The sequence below is a fragment of the Panthera uncia genome, chromosome D1 (genome assembly GCF_023721935.1).
Source record: "Panthera uncia isolate 11264 chromosome D1, Puncia_PCG_1.0, whole genome shotgun sequence".
In the NCBI taxonomy this organism is placed as follows: domain Eukaryota; kingdom Metazoa; phylum Chordata; class Mammalia; order Carnivora; family Felidae; genus Panthera; species Panthera uncia.
Genome location: NC_064808.1, coordinates 42240655 through 42256130, shown reverse-complemented (window position 1 = coordinate 42256130; position 15476 = coordinate 42240655). Strand labels below are relative to the sequence as shown.

The 15476-nt window shown below is 42.6% G+C and overlaps 1 protein-coding gene and 2 long non-coding RNA genes across 3 annotated transcripts in view; all 3 read right to left on the bottom strand.

Annotated features, from left to right (window-relative positions):
- The window catches only part of LOC125935661 (uncharacterized), a 39497-nt gene extending 30433 nt beyond the window's left edge, over positions 1–9064 (bottom strand). The window contains exon 1 of the long non-coding RNA XR_007461743.1: positions 7003–9064. This is a non-coding gene — a long non-coding RNA (uncharacterized LOC125935661). The remainder of the gene's footprint in view (positions 1–7002) is intronic.
- Positions 9065–9372: 308 nt separating this feature from the next.
- On the bottom strand, positions 9373–12336 carry LOC125935653 (uncharacterized). Its single transcript, XR_007461741.1, has 3 exons — positions 11861–12336; positions 10947–11026; positions 9373–10063 (listed from the first exon to the last, which is right to left on the bottom strand). It is a non-coding gene; the product is annotated as an uncharacterized LOC125935653 (long non-coding RNA).
- A 20-nt stretch (positions 12337–12356) lies between these two features.
- LOC125929087 (uncharacterized) overlaps positions 12357–15476 on the bottom strand; it is a 3969-nt gene continuing 849 nt past the window's right edge. Inside the window, exons 3-4 of the mRNA XM_049640006.1 lie at positions 13591–15476; positions 12357–13479 (exon numbers count right to left, since the gene is read on the bottom strand). Coding sequence (XP_049495963.1) covers positions 12412–13479; positions 13591–15476 — 2954 coding nt within the window. The 3' untranslated portion in view covers positions 12357–12411. The remainder of the gene's footprint in view (positions 13480–13590) is intronic.

Sequence of the window (15476 nt, the reverse complement as noted above, 5' to 3'; positions counted from 1 at the left end):
TTGCCATGGCTTTTTCTTGCTTTCTGGCCTGAAACAGGACAGCCCATTCCATCCAATATATTTATACATCAACCAGGGGAATGGCCACAACTCAATTGTCTTTCCTTCTGAATTCCCTTTCATGCATATTGGAACGCATACGATCTCTAATGACTAAATGAAAACAAACACAAACATATTGAAAGGGAAGGACAATGTATCTGTGGTATCTGAGCTGCAGCTATCATGAAAATCTCTGCACCTCCACTCCCCCCCCCACCCCTGGGGTGTATGCAATTTGTCCAAGAAACATGGGATTCACCTTTTTATGGTGAAAATAAATATCTATTGAATAAGTGAATTAATAATATATAAATAAATAGGATAACCCTGTGCAGCATACCTGAGGATGGAAAAGTTTAGGGACATGGATAATGTTCCCTGGTGAATAAGCTTTCTTCACTCAAGAGTCCTGGATCCCAGGAAGACACCAGTGAGAGCTGGTAACAGGTACCTTAAACTTGTATCCTCCTCCCCTACACTGCAGGAAGATACCTGAGCCCAGAAGAGGAGTTTTAAAGAGTGAGAACTTCTCTCTTAAGCTGAGTAGGATTAAGATTATGAGGAGTCCTTTGGGAGACTTGGACAGAGTGAGGGATGAGGGGTCGGGGAGAGGGGATGGAGGAAGTGAACAGGGAAGAGGGAAGCCCTCCATTACTTCCCCTTGGGCCTCTCCAAATTGAAAATCCCACCCTGGTGCCTGCAACATTTTCTGCAGGGTTCTTGGCTGTGCCTTCCTGACCAGGAGTGGCTAGTCTACAAGGAGGACTTGAAGGGGCTCCATAGGTGGCTCAGCTGGTTAAGCTTCCAACTTTGGCTCGGGTCACGATCTCATGGTTTGTGGATCTGAGCCCTGCATCAGGCTGTGCGCTGACAGTCTAGAGCCTGTTTGGGATTTTCTTCTCTACTCCTGTCCCTGCCCCCCACTCTCTCTCCAAATAAATAAATGAACTTCACATGTCTCTTCCTTAATGCTGTGGCTCCTGCAACCACTGTTTCATATGAGCAGCTCACTTCTGCTCCTGCATTCCATTGGAGACAGCCCTTGCTCACCTCCATTTGGCTAAAGGACCTGGGCTCTGGAGGAAACAGAGGCTATTTAAGTGAATTATTTCATTAGAACCAGGACCAAGGGCCGCTTCTGCCATTGTCTGGCAGGCTAATCTCAGGACAGCTCCAGATGACTGGGAATATATAATCTGAAGAATCCATTAGCCTGTCAATGTGGGGACTGGGGCCAGGGAGGGGAGGGGGAAGTGGGGGGAGGCAGGTGACAGTAAATATTGTGGAAAGTGTTTAAGGGGTGTGGCCTGACTGCAGCTTCAGCAGCAACCCTAGGACAGGGAGGAGGCACCTGGGGGACAGTTAATAGAAGATAAGGAGGGAATTGCAGGGCAAGGTAGATCAGGATGGCCCTCATGCGTGCCTCTCCAGGCCATCAAACTTGAATGCCCATTGGAATCTCCTGGGATTCTACAAAATGTTGGAACCTGGGTTTTACCCAGGTTCTGATTAAATTGGTCTAGCTTGTGGCCTGGACATCAGAGTTAGGATGCTCCAGATGAGGAGGCTGAAGGGAATGGAGAGATTTTATCATTTCATAGTGGAGAGCGGGAGGGACCCCTACAGAGCACAGCTTCTCAGGTGAAGCACAGCCCAAGAGGGAAAGATACCTACATGGACTAGTGACAAAGAAAGGACCTTACATTTTATCTCTTGAGTTCCCAGGACAATTAATAGTCCCATTTACCACTCTCCTTTCCCTTACCAGTCATGTGGCCTTGGTCAAGTGTTATTTTCCTTACCTGTAAGATGGGTATCATCACCTAATCTACGTATTTCCTATTATTGCCATAAAAATCAGGGTTGATGAGGATGCTGTGCAAACAGTCTAGGATGGGAGAGAAGAAACGGCAGAGCTGTGTCTCCACTCCATGGCTTCCATTGAGCTTAGAATGAACTTCAAACTCTACTCAGACCCACAGACCCCACATGGTGGGGCTCTTGCCTACACCTCCAGGTTCAACACTTGCCATTCCCATCTGTGTTCACATGTTCTAGACACGCCGGCTTGTCTCTGCTCTGGAATACCGAGTTCTTCCTTCTTTCTGCAATTTCTGTCTCCTCCACCTGGATTACAAGAGCCCTACATATTCCAGTGTAACCTCATCTTTTCTTGGGGTTTTTATTATCGCAATGCGCTCAACTAGCAGCAGGGTAGGCAGTGACTGCTCAGTATGGAATTAGAAGTATGGATTGTGACTGAAAAGGAAGGAGTTTATAGAAAAGATGTTGAGTGGGGAATGTGGAGGTGAAAACTTGATTTTTGTGTTGGAGGAGAGACTTGAGTATTTTTACTTCAGAGGGAGGAGCCAGCAGGAGGGAAACTTGTCATGTGGGGAAAGTCTGGTAATCAAGGGATCAAATTCCCCCAGCACTTTCTCCATGCAAAATCCCTTTGAAGAGATAAAACATGTGATTGATTCTTAAGGAATCTGGTTCTCACTTAGCTTCCTTTTTTTCCTATCACTTTATGGATTTCTATACTGTATCACAAATACTTCCTTATGCATGTGTGTGTGAACGGTGAGTTCAGTGAGCAGAGGGGGATAGGTCTTCCTCATTGGATCCTAGTGCTGAATACAAAAAATGGTAAGTGACATGGGTGCCCTGGAGCAGCAGGAATCCACTCAATGAATGGAAGAAGGAGCAATGGAAAAGAGGGAACAAGGCGGGAACATGGAGTGTGTGGATGCTGAAAGAAACTTCATGAGCGCTTCATGACTGGGAGGGAAGGAGCAGGAGAAAACACTATTTTTCTCTGCTCTCTCATAGTCCTTGTCTACATTCTAGCATATTTTACAGAGCTATAATCAAACATCTGCATAATTGGACATTTAGTTTTACCAAACAGTATTTTGAACAACACCTTACACTGGCTCATATTCTTCATAATTATTGTGAGAACTGCACAATATTTTATCCAGTTAATGTACTGCAATTTACGTCACTGTCTTCACTGTCCCTGTTGTTGGACATTCAGGTTGTTTTCAATTTCTGCTATTACAGAGAATGCTACAGGGAGGAGCAGCATACAGAGGGATTGCCCTTCTCCTGAATTAGCTCCTCATCTAAATTACAGTGAGTGAAATTACTGGGTCAAAGGGCAGGAACCTTCTATGGTTTCAGTACCTACTACTGTGTTCCTGTTTTTTATCCACAGTCATAAAGTCTCATCCATTTCACTGTAAACAATGGTGCTAGTGTTATTATTATACCTTTCTTGACAAGTTAAGGATATAAAAGTATACTTTGTTGTTTAATTTGAATTTGGTTACAGGCTGAACCCTCTCCGGTGTTTGCTTACTATGTATACCTTGTACTATTTATGTTATTTACCATCAAGGGGCATTTGTGATATTTACATATATTAGAATTAAAAATTTTATATATTGTGACTAATAATCCATTTCTCTAACATTTGAGCAAGATACACTTCTTGCTGTTTGCTTTTTCACTGTGATCAGTTGGTTCTTGTACTGAAGTCATATATTGATCTTTTCCTTGCAGAATTCTTTCAAAAATCAGAAACTATTATCTAAGTAAGCCTATAAAAACTCTCAATTCTATTATGTGCAATTTATGATCATTAAGTTATTTAATAAATTTGTGATTTTAAGTATACACTTTAGATATAATTTGATGTTTTCCTAAACTGTAATCCCATGGAAGTTTAGAGTCTATATATGAGAGACTTATGGAACAGTCTTGTTCAAAGGGAGGGCAGGCTGCTTATCTTGAAACTGCATTTCTGCCTCAATCACACAGTTCTTTTTGACAGTGCTCCTTGTTTAGTAGCTTTCTGATGGGGGTGATTATAATGGGGATTATGACTAGAGAAAGGCTAATGCTTTCCAGACCAGGACGCAGTTGTGATTATTTTGGGCTCAAGGCACTTTTGCATTCATGGGCTTCTCCCTCATAAAAATATTAGAAATTGTATTTTATATCTATTTTTTTATAAGGGTGAATATAATTTTGGCTGGATTCATTATTACATGATCCTTTTTCTTTAGAATACCTTAATTAAAACATTTTTTATGTGCCACAAATCTGGCTTATTGTGTCTAATGGATGAATCAATCCTGTCCCAAATTCTTCCTTTAGCACTATTTAACTCTATCTATCTATCTATCTATCTAAATAATTGAGTTTACTTCTTGCCTTTGCATTTAGTTCCTCAGATTTACATTTCTGTCTGTATCAGAATAACAGTATTTTAACAATTACTTTTTTTAAAAAATATGTTCAAATATCTGTTCGAGTTGATTTATAACCCAGAGTTCTTTTTAGGTCTCTTAACCACTTATTTCCAAAATGAACTTTAGAACCCTTCTGTTTATTATACAACAGAAAACCCTGTTGAAGTTGCATTGTGTTTGTAAGTTATTGCAAAGAGATGTGACATCTTTATAAAGGTACAACAATTTGATATTCTCTTGCAGGATCAGGATACCATGTTCATGTTACAGAGAGGGTTCAAAAGGAATCAAGAGAGAGGCAGGAAATAGGATAAAGAAGAACCTGCAGTCTGTTAGGGTGAACTCCCAACTAGGGGTGTTCAGTGAGTCTGAGACACAAACTCCTGTGAGTCAACATAGTTTCAGAAGAAGGTTGTAAACCAGCACTGTAGGACAAGTGAAAATTTATTTTTCAGATTAGGGGAACAGAAATGCTCTTGGGCAGAGGTACTAAGACTAACCTTTGGGCAAACCTTCCTTCTCCTAATCTGGCATTCTAAAGTGGGTATGGTAGCCCTCAGTATCATATTACTTATGAGTGAGTTTAAACAACACCAAAATTTTTTTTTAGGCAGTTATCCTTGAGACCAATAAATAGTGATAGTAACAGGGAAAAGAGATCAGGGGTGAAGGCTGGCCAGTATGGAGCTATTTTGGGTCATCACTCATGATCAATTAACTTCTCTCCTTTTTCTCTTATTTTATATATCCTTATAATTTTCTACGTTTATAGTTTTCTAATATGAAAGACAGCAATTTTAGGATAGATTTGCAAAATTTGGAGGCCTCCTAAGTCTAAGTCTTTAATGATGGAAAACTAATAAGCACTATAATTCAAGCTAATGACTTACAGCTGTTTTCTGCATGAATAGACATAACTCTAATATAAGAGCCATTAGAGTAAATTGAATAACTTTAGTGTAGAGAGACTTTGGTTGTATACCATATTTAATAAATCAAATACAGAGGTTACACTTGGAAAGCTGTTTCCCTTTATGAATCATGAAAAGGACCTAGGCTAGGAAGATTTCTGTACTTCCAAGAAAAAGATGAAAGATACATGATCTGAAACTTCAGACTTTCAAAATTTCAAGGACAATGTTTTACTTAAACTTTAATGTTATGAGGCAAATTGGAGCACCTTGTTGGAAAATCTCCCAGTAGGTCTATGCCTGCCTAGTCTTCACACCTAGAGGTACACAATTACCTTTATTTACTCAGAGAAGCCATACCAATTCAAATAAATCAAATAATGACTTATATATTTACTGGGGGATAGCACATTATTTTCCAACACTAGTTACTGTTGTTTAGTAGATGTGTATCAACAACAAAATCATCCAGTATTTGCGGGAGCTCAGCAAATTTAAAAAGAGTGGTCGGGCTGACTAAACACAGAAAATTTCCCTCAATGAAATAGGAAATTCAGTTTAAACTTACCATGAATTGGTCATGGTCCCAGACATCAAATAGAAATAAATGTAAACTATCTCTTGGAGATTTAAACCCAGGCCAATAAAAATTCCTGTTGGTTAACTACCACTGAACACAAACTAAAAATTTTAAAAATCACAAAATACACATGGAAGAAGTCATCATAAGTAAGAGCCATCAGATTCTTATTTATGAAATCCATGAAATTCATCGGATCATTAACTTTTTATCTTTTTTAATTCCTTTCTTATACATTCTTTTGGCATATTTTCCATGTCATTTTCTGTATAAATCTTCCTTATTATTTTCATTATTATATTCAATTTTATTTATGTATTATAAATTATTTAGCTAATTCCCTATTACTGGACATGGTTCCTACTCTGCCATCTTCCCATAATCCCCTTCCTCTTTGACTTAATATAGATACCAACCTCTTACCACAGGTTACAAAGCCCTCTAAACCTAACCCAGTAATTCTCACTATTGATTGCAAGAACCAAATAAATGTGTGCGTGTGTGTGTGTGTGTGTGTGTGTGTGTGTGTGTATACATACATACTGAGGATCAGGCACCATCTCTAAGAGTCAAATTCTAGCCTCATATCTTTCCATTTTATCTTTTACTCTCTGTGTGCTAACTTTAATATTCTCTCCATTTCTTGAACATGTTTTGTAGCTGGGTGTGGTAAATATTTTGCAAATGGTAACTCTCTAGGAAGAAGAATCCCAATTTGCAAATTTTGCAAAATTTACACTGTGTAAATACTCCCAACATGTCTGGTTTCCAGCTGCCAATAAGCTATCACTGTTGGGAAGAGATGCTAACAATGGCTTGCATGAGCTGAGATGAGCAGGCTCTATCTTGTCACTGATAACTATGCTTGTGCTCCTGGTCTCTATGTCTGAATACCCCTTAATTTCCCCACCTCCCACTACAACCTTTCAATCTTCAGATCTCTAATTAAAATTTCTCTCATAAGGGAACTCTTTCCATAGTTCTTGGCTAAGCTTTATCTTCCCTACATATACCTATGCTGCACTGTATTTTACTGTTAATAATCATATTTTATGTTAATGTTGATATCAATCTTCCCTGTTAATCCACCAATGAGTGCAGAGGCCATGTCTTTCCTGTTCATCTCTGTATCATTGCTGTATTAGTTGGAGCCTGCCATGGCACAACACATGGACTGGGTTGCTTAAATAATAGATGTTTGTTTTCTTACCGTTCTGTAGGCTGGAAATCTGAGCTCAAGGCGCTAGCATGGCCAGGTTTTTGAGGTCTCTTATGCTGGCTTGCAGATGGCCATCCCTTGTCCTTGTGTGCTCACATGGTAGAGAAAGAAAGAGAAGAAGCAAACTCTGTAGTGACTCTTATAATGGCACTATGATGGTCCTACTCTCATATTCTTATCTAAATCTAATTACTGCTCAAAGGCCTTATCCATAAATACCATCACCTTGGGATTAGGGCTTTAACAGATGAATTTGCAGCAGGCTGAATTATTTATTACTCTTGGGAGCTCAGCACCACCTCCTAGATTGCATATGCCCTGTAGACAGGCCTGGCATTCTTTGGCAGCTCCCCAGGTCTGGTGTATGTGACACTATTTCTGGTTTCCCTAGGGTTGTGTGGGTTTTCCTTTGCATTCCTGAGTCATGTCCTGAGCCCAATCTTCAAGAAACTGAACGATGAATAGTCTTGGTGATGCTCCCTGATCTGGAATCAGCTGTTCTTCTTTTTGAGTCCTTAGTTCTGGCCCCTATATAGTCTACCATCTCCAGAAATCCAGTCATCAGTGATCAGGGACATAACTCTCTAGCAGAGCTGGTCTTACTTGCGAGGTTCTGAGATGGCATCTGGCTATTCGACAGGATCTGTTTGGCATCCAGCTGCCACCTGACAAGCTCATTTTTCTTCCAGTTTTAAATCTCCTGCCAACATTAATGGGTCTTTCAGTAACTTCCTATATCTGGATAGAAGACCAATAGTCTCATTTGCAGAATGGAAATAGCTGACTTGACCTGGATCCAATGTGATCAGCTCATTCAGGCTCATGTTACCTCTTACTTCCCCAGTTCCTTTGTTCATCTCACAGAGTCTTGTTTATTTTTAGAGATGTGATATAATATATTATAAGGAAAGTTTTTTTAAAATCTGGATTAGGTTAGACCATAACCCTCCTGTGCCTACTGTAAGGATAGCATTTGTCACAATGGGTTCTAATTGCTTTTTTCCTACATGCCACAAACACTTAATCTACTGGACACTATGTTGAGTGTTACAGTGGAGAACAAAATGGATGCAGTTACTGTGTGAATGGAACTTTTAGTCTAAGGGGGTATAGACATTAATAAAATAATTATGCTAATAAATGTGTAAACTACAACTGAAAGAGTGATCGGAGAGAAAGGTGTATGTACTCTTTGAATTAATATAACCTAGACTCAAGGGGTGGTCGTCTGTGAAAGCTTCCTTGAGGAAGCAATGCTTAGCCAAACTGAGAGAAGAGTTGGAGTTAATTGAAAAGAGAGAAGATATGGGGACTCTGGAACATGGAAACAGCAGGTGGAAAAGCTCTGTGGTAGGAAGAAGGTGCACATTCTGACAAATTAGAAGAATGCCAATGTAACTAGAACTTAGAGTGAGAGGGAGAGCATAGTGAGAAATGAGAATGGAACAATAGTAACTTGGTAGACTATATTAAGGGTTTTGTTGACTATCTTTATGAAGGCACAAAATTATACCTTCCTAGATCTACGGATCAGCCAAGCTCTCCAGGAAGTCTAAAAGTACCTCTTTATGGAAACAATCTTATTGTCCTGGCAAGCCTGAGTAGGAGAGATGAAACCCAGATTTATAGTTCTTGGCTCCAGGCCCTGCCAGAGATAAGCACAGGACCTTTGTTACCTCTATCCATCACTTACATGCAGCAGCTGCTACAGGAATATCCAGAAAAGTTTTACCAAGAACAAATATCTGAGGATCTGGGGCACCTGGGTGGCTCAGTTGGTTAAACATCCGACTCTTGATTCCAGCTCAGGTCATGATCTCACGGTTCATGAGTTTGAGCCCCGCGTGAGCCTCAGTGCTGGTGGTATAGAGTCTGCTTGGGATTCTTTCTCCCTCTCTCTTGCTGTCTCTCTCAAAACAAATAAACTTAAAAAAAATCTCTGAGGAGCCAAATAATTGAAGAGCCTTACTCCCAACCCCAGAGATATTCTTGAGAATGAATAGTTAATCATCTAGGATGGATCCAGGTAATGAGATGGCTCTTAGAAAGTCAAGTCAAGTCAACCTAGGAACTTCAGAGTAAAGAAAATATGATTTGCTTTACATCCCCACAATTACTAACCATTCCTTCCTTCAGAGATGTGGTCTCAGTCATAGCAAATTCTTCCTGGAGAGTTGGCCCAATGATGAATCTCTTGAGAACCAAGTGAAGCAGGAGAGCTGAGCAAGTGAATTCTCTGGAGGAATTTTCTAAGAGAGTGATCTAAAGATAGAATGAACTACCTCTGAAGATAGTGATATCCAAATTTCAAAAATAAGCTAGAAGACCATTTGGAGTGTTATAGAGGAGATTCACACATGTGGGTTGGTCTACATGAGCTTCTTCCCACCTTGAGAATCTTAGAGGCAGAAAGAATAATGTAAACAAGTAGCTATAGGATGGAGAGGATTGAGAACTCAGAGAGAGATAAGAGGTGTTGGTAAAAATCATTCAATCATGAGAAAGAACAGAAGGACTTAGTTTTGTTTGGAGTAGAAGTAGCCTATGGCATTGCACATAATCTCACCTGGGCTTGGGAACCAGGGGAAAGAATTCTGGTATTGCATCCTTTCTGAAAACTGTGGTTTCCAACTTGAACTCAGGTCTCTATATCTAGCCACATGCCCTGAATATGATATCCAGATTTGGGGTTTGAAGTACAGTTATTGTGGTTTGAATGGATATTACTTATCCACAGCTGTGTAACAAATTACCTAAAAACTTAGCAGCTCAGAAGAACAAATATGTATTATCTCACAGATTCTGAAGGTATGCTATCTGGGAGAGGCTCAGCTGGGTGGTTCTGGCTCAGGGTCTCTCTCGAGGTTGCTGTCCAGCTCTCGGCTGGATCTAGAATCATCTCTAGGCTCCCGTGGGGCTGAAGAAGCCATGTCTGAGCTCTCTCACTTGGTTGTTGACAGGCCTCCATTCCTTGACACATGGACCCCTCCACAGCCTGCTGTTGAATTGAGTGGCCTCATTTCATGGCATCTGGCTTCCCACGAAGGAGAGACTCAAGAGGGAGAGGTGTGAGCAGGTGAGTGAAATGGTGCTCCAAAAGGAAGCAGGACTTTTATCTAGAACACATTAAGATCTCTTACAGCTCAAGAAGATAATGTACTCAATTAAAAATGGGCAAAATAAAAGCATAAGAGACTGTTAAAAACTGAGAACAAACTGAGGGTTGATGGGGGGTGGGAGGGAGGGCAGGGTGGGTGATGGGTATTGAGGAGGGCACCTTTTGGGATGAGCACTGGGTGTTGTATGGAAACCAATTTGACAGTAAATTTCATATATTAAAAAATAAAAAAAAAATGGGCAAAATAGTGGAACTGGAACTTCACAAAAGAAGGTAAACAAACAGCTAATACATACATGAAAAGATCCTTGATTATCACCAGTCATTAGGGGGGAAAATTAAAATCTATAATGAGGCACTGCTATAATGAGAATGGCTAAAATTTAAAAAGGCTGAAAACATCAAGCCTTGTCAAGGGTGTGGGGAGCAAGGCAAATGATCATAAGTTTCTGCTGGGAGAGTAAAATGGCATGGTCATTTGTAAGCTGGCATAGTCTATTTAGTTAAAACAGGCATTTACCATATAATTTCTAGCTAATTGTCCAAGAGAAATGACTTCAACTGTTCATGAAATACTTGTACATGAATATTCATAAGTGTCATGCATAACAGCTGAAACTGGAAATAATACATGTGTCCACCCAACAAATTCTGGTATATAATGGAATACTGTTTAACTACCCACCCCAATCCTTGAGCCAATTAATATCCAATTAACACCCCAAATAGTTATATCTGATATATGCGGCAATATAAATAAATCTCCCAAACATTATGCTGAGTGAAAGAACCTAGATACAAGAGAGTACATACATACCTATCTGTAGAGAAGTGAATCCAGAGAGATAGAAATCACATCAGTGACTGTGTGAGGCATAGGGATTTGGGGAATATTGGCTGCAAAATGACAGGAAAAACATTCTGGGATGATGGAAACATTTATACCTTTTGTTGTGATAATTAAATAGGTTTTATGGAATACTTTAGGTAAAACTCATGTATATAATTTTATATTCTATAATTTCACCTTATGAAAGTTGATTTTAAAAGTAAGAAAAAGCTTATAATACATAAACTAAATATTTTTAGGAATACAAGGGATAATTCACAAAAATTAAATAATACTTGGAAACTTTATTGCCCTCTCTTTGTCTTTGCAAGATCAACTACCCAGGCAAAAATAATATATAAGAATATTATAATTATTTGCTTTAAGTACATATCCATAGCTAGCTAACTAGATACTGATATAAAAGTTGTTACCTCAGGAAATATACTCTATTTTCTGTTATTTAAAACATTTGTAGGAAAGGATCACATCCTAGACCTGATAGAAAATCTTAAAATTTCCCAGGCAAAAATAGATCACTCTGTATCAAACCTCAATGCACAAAACCTGGAACTACATAAGTGAACAATAATTTTAAAAGCTATTTAAAATTTTAAATTTCCCTACTAAATTACTTTTGAGCTAAAGGTAGATATCAAAAGGAAAATTAAAGACAATTTTAAGAATGGCAACTTCACATCTCAGAACATGATGAATGGTTAAAGATGAAGTCAGAGAAAAACCTTACAGAGTTTCATTATTTATTTCTTCACTAAATAATATTTATTGAAGGGCTATATGTTATGCCCAGAATTCGTGATCCCCAAATACCGCCAGGGAGCCAAGGCCGATGTAAAAGCAAAAGAGCCTTTATTCGAGCTAGCTCGAGCTCAATCCCCTACCTGCACCGACGCAGCGGTGAGATACCAGGAAGAGAGAGCGAGTTTCAAAAGCACAAAGGTTTTATTGGGGCCTAGGGGCAGTTGGTGAGGTAATGGCTATGGCCTCAGCTGATTGGCTGGGAAAGGGTCCGAGTTCTGTTAGGCAGGTGGGGGAGGGGGTTGCTCAAGGGGAGGAGGTGTGGTCAAGGTGAAGGACACAGAACAAGATGGAGTCGGCTGGCTTAGGCCCGCCCTTTCATTCCCCCCTTGTCATGTAGCTTACGGACCCAATCATGGGACCGGCTGCATTTATGGTGACAAGGGGAACAGAGTTTGCAGGTTTACACAAAGTTCTGGGAACCAAGTGTCCCTGGATTGGCTCTGGGAGGTCTGATTAAGTATTGTCCCTGAGCTGGTGTCTGTGATCTGCCAGGTGATGTTTTGGGGGGCGTGGGGACTCCCAGCAGCATGAGCAATGACAAGCAGAGTTAACAGAGTTACCAATATTAGGTGGGTTGAATGCGCTGTAGCTTGAGCTTGAGTGGGTTGTGTTGGTCCCGATTGATGGCCCATCACGTGATGAAGTCCTTCCGGATCGAGGAGGGGTCCGCTGGCCGAACGTAGGTGTGATGGACCCAGATTGCGATGCCGTCTACTTTGAGAGCGGTGGGGGTTGTCAGCGCCACGATGTAGGGTCCCTTCCAGCGCGGCTCGAGGGTCTCTTGGTGGTGCCTCTTGACGTAGACCCAGTCTCCCGGCCTGTACTGATGAGGTGTCGGGGTCGGGCCAACCTCGTAGATGGCACGGAGGCGCGGCCAAATGTCCTCGTGCGCCCTCTGGAGCCCTCTCAAGGAAAGAAAAAGTTCTTGATCTTTAAACTCAGCAATAAGTTCAGCTCGAAGGCTGGGAATAACAGGGGGTGGCCTGCCAAACATGATCTCGTAGGGAGTAAAACCCAAGGTGTAAGGGGTGTTCCTAACCCGGTAAAGGGCATATGGTAGGAGAGTCACCCAGTCCCCGCCAGTCTCCATGGTTAATTTGGTAAGGGTCTCTTTTAGGGTTCTATTCATTCTTTTTACCTGTCCTAAGCTCTGGGGCCTATAAGCACAATGTAATTTCCAGTTTGCCCCCACCGCCTTGGCTACTGCCTGTGTTACCTGCGAAATAAAAGCTGGTCCATTGTTGGATCCTACCATGGCAGGACAACCATACCTGGGTAAGATGTCTTCTAGTAGCTTCTTAGCCACCGTCTGAGCCGTTTCATGCTTGGTTGGGTATGCCTCCACCCAGCCAGAGAAGGTGTCTGTAAATACTAAAAGATATTTATAACCATACTTTCCTGGTTTGACTTCAGTGAAGTCGACTTCCCATTGGGCTCCCGGTCTGGTGCCTCTGAGCCTGGTTCCTTTTTTATTTAATGTGTCTCTTGCATTGGTGAGTTGGCAGGTCTTGCAGGCAGATACAACTTGCTTTATTTTGGTGTCCTGTTGGTGAATCTTGATTCCGGCATGTCGGATTAAGTCTTTTAATTTTCGAGCCCCCATGTGAGTAGACTGATGCATGTGCTCTAATGTTGAGACTCCGAGCCGGTCTGGCAGCATGTGCTCCTTGTTAGGTGTATACCACCATCCCTTTATCTCCTGGGCCATGGGGAGTTTCTTGATCTGCTATAACTCCTCCTGGGAGTATTTGGGCTGGTCTGGTAAAGCTGGGTCTCCCGGGTCTGGTAGTTGTATGGTCATGGTGGGGACTGGAGTAAGGGCTACTGCCTTGGCTGCCTGGTCCGCCTTTCGATTACCTCTAGCTACTGGGTTATCAGCTTTTTGGTGCCCTTGGCAGTGGATAATGGCTAGCTTGGCAGGAAGCCATAAGGCCGTAAGCAGGTTAAGTATCTCCTGCTTATTTTTTATAGTCCGTCCTTCTGCCGTCAGTAACCCCCTCTCCTGATAAATTGCTCCATGAATATGAGCTGTGGCAAACGCATAACAGCTGTCTGTGTAGATGTTAAGCCGTTTTCCAGCTCCCAGCATCAGCACCTTGGTGAGGGCTATGAGCTCTGCTCGCTGGGCTGACGTTCCGGAGGGTAGAGCCTCCACCCATACGGTGTCCGTTTCGGTGACCACCACTGCACCCGCATACCTGTGTCCATCTCGCACAAAGCTGCTGCCATCAGTGAACCAAGTAGCCTCGGCATTGGGGAGGGGCCGGTCGGTCAGGTCCATCCGGAATCCATGTACTTGTTCCAGGATTCCCGCACAGTCATGTAGTGGAGCACCTAGGTCAGGGTCGGGCAGCAGGGTTGCAGGATTGAGGGCTGCACTGGGGTGGAACCGCACTTGTGGAGGGTTGAGTAGGAGGCTCTGGTAATGAGTCACACATGTGTTGCTCATCCATCTGTCAGGAGGCTGTTTCAGGACCCCTTCAATGGCGTGTGGGGTCGTGATCCAGATCTCCTGTCCTAGGGTCAGTTTGTCTGCATCCTTGACTAGGAGTGCTGTCGCCGCAATAATTCTTAGGCATGGCGGCCAGCCGGCAGCCACTGGGTCTAGTTTCTTAGACAGGTAAGCCACTGGGCGGTTCCAGGGGCCTAAGGCTTGAGTTAGAACCCCTTTTGCTATTCCCTTATGTTCGTCTACAAAGAGGTGGAAGGGTTTCGTAATGTCTGGTAGGCCCAGGGCTGGGGCACTTAGGAGGGCCTTTTTTAACTGATTAAAGGCAATTTCTTCTTTTTCAGTCCATTTAAATGTTTTCCCCTCTTTGGTAGCTTCATAAAGGGGCCTGGCAATCTCAGCTAAACCTGGAACCCAGAGGCGGCAGTAGCCAGCTGATCCTAGGAATTCCCTCACTTCTCTTAGGGAGGTGGGAGTAGGGATCTTTAGGACAGTTTCTTTTCTGGCATCTGATAACCGCAGCTGTCCGCCCTCCAGGATATATCCCAGGTAACTTACCCTCTCCTTGCATATCTGAGCCTTCTTCGCGGATGCCCGGTACCCTAAGGCCCCCAGGCTAGCCAGCAGGTCCTGGGTCCCTCGCTCACAGTCTTTGGCCATGTCGGCAGCAATCAGGATGTCATCTACGTACTGTAGAAGGGTGAGGCCAGGGTGCTCCCTTCTGTACTCACCCAGGTCCTCGTGTAGTGCCTCGTCGAAGATGGTGGGTGAATTTTTGAATCCCTGAGGTAGCCGTGTCCAGGTGAGTTGCCCACTGTAGCCCTCCTCCGGATCATGCCACTCGAAGGCGAACAAGGGTTGGCTCTGGGGTGCCAGCGGCAGACTGAAGAAGGCGTCCTTTAAATCTAGTACAGTATACCAGACCCTGGAGGGCGCCAAGGAGCTCAAAAGAGTATATGGGTTGGGAACAGTTGGGTGTATGTCTGCGACCCTCTTATTTATTTCCCGGAGGTCTTGTACTGGTCGGTAGTCATTTGTGTGAGGCTTTTTGACCGGCAGTAGTGGGGGGTTCCAGGCAGACTGGCAAGGAACTAGTACCCCTAGGCTTCGTAGTCTCCGGATGTGTGGCTGGATCCCCTTCCGGGCCTCCTGAGACATGGGGTATTGTTTGATCCTTACCGGACTCTCTCCTGGCTTGAGCTCTACCAGGACTGGGGTCCTGTGAGCGGCTAGTCCCATTCCCTCCC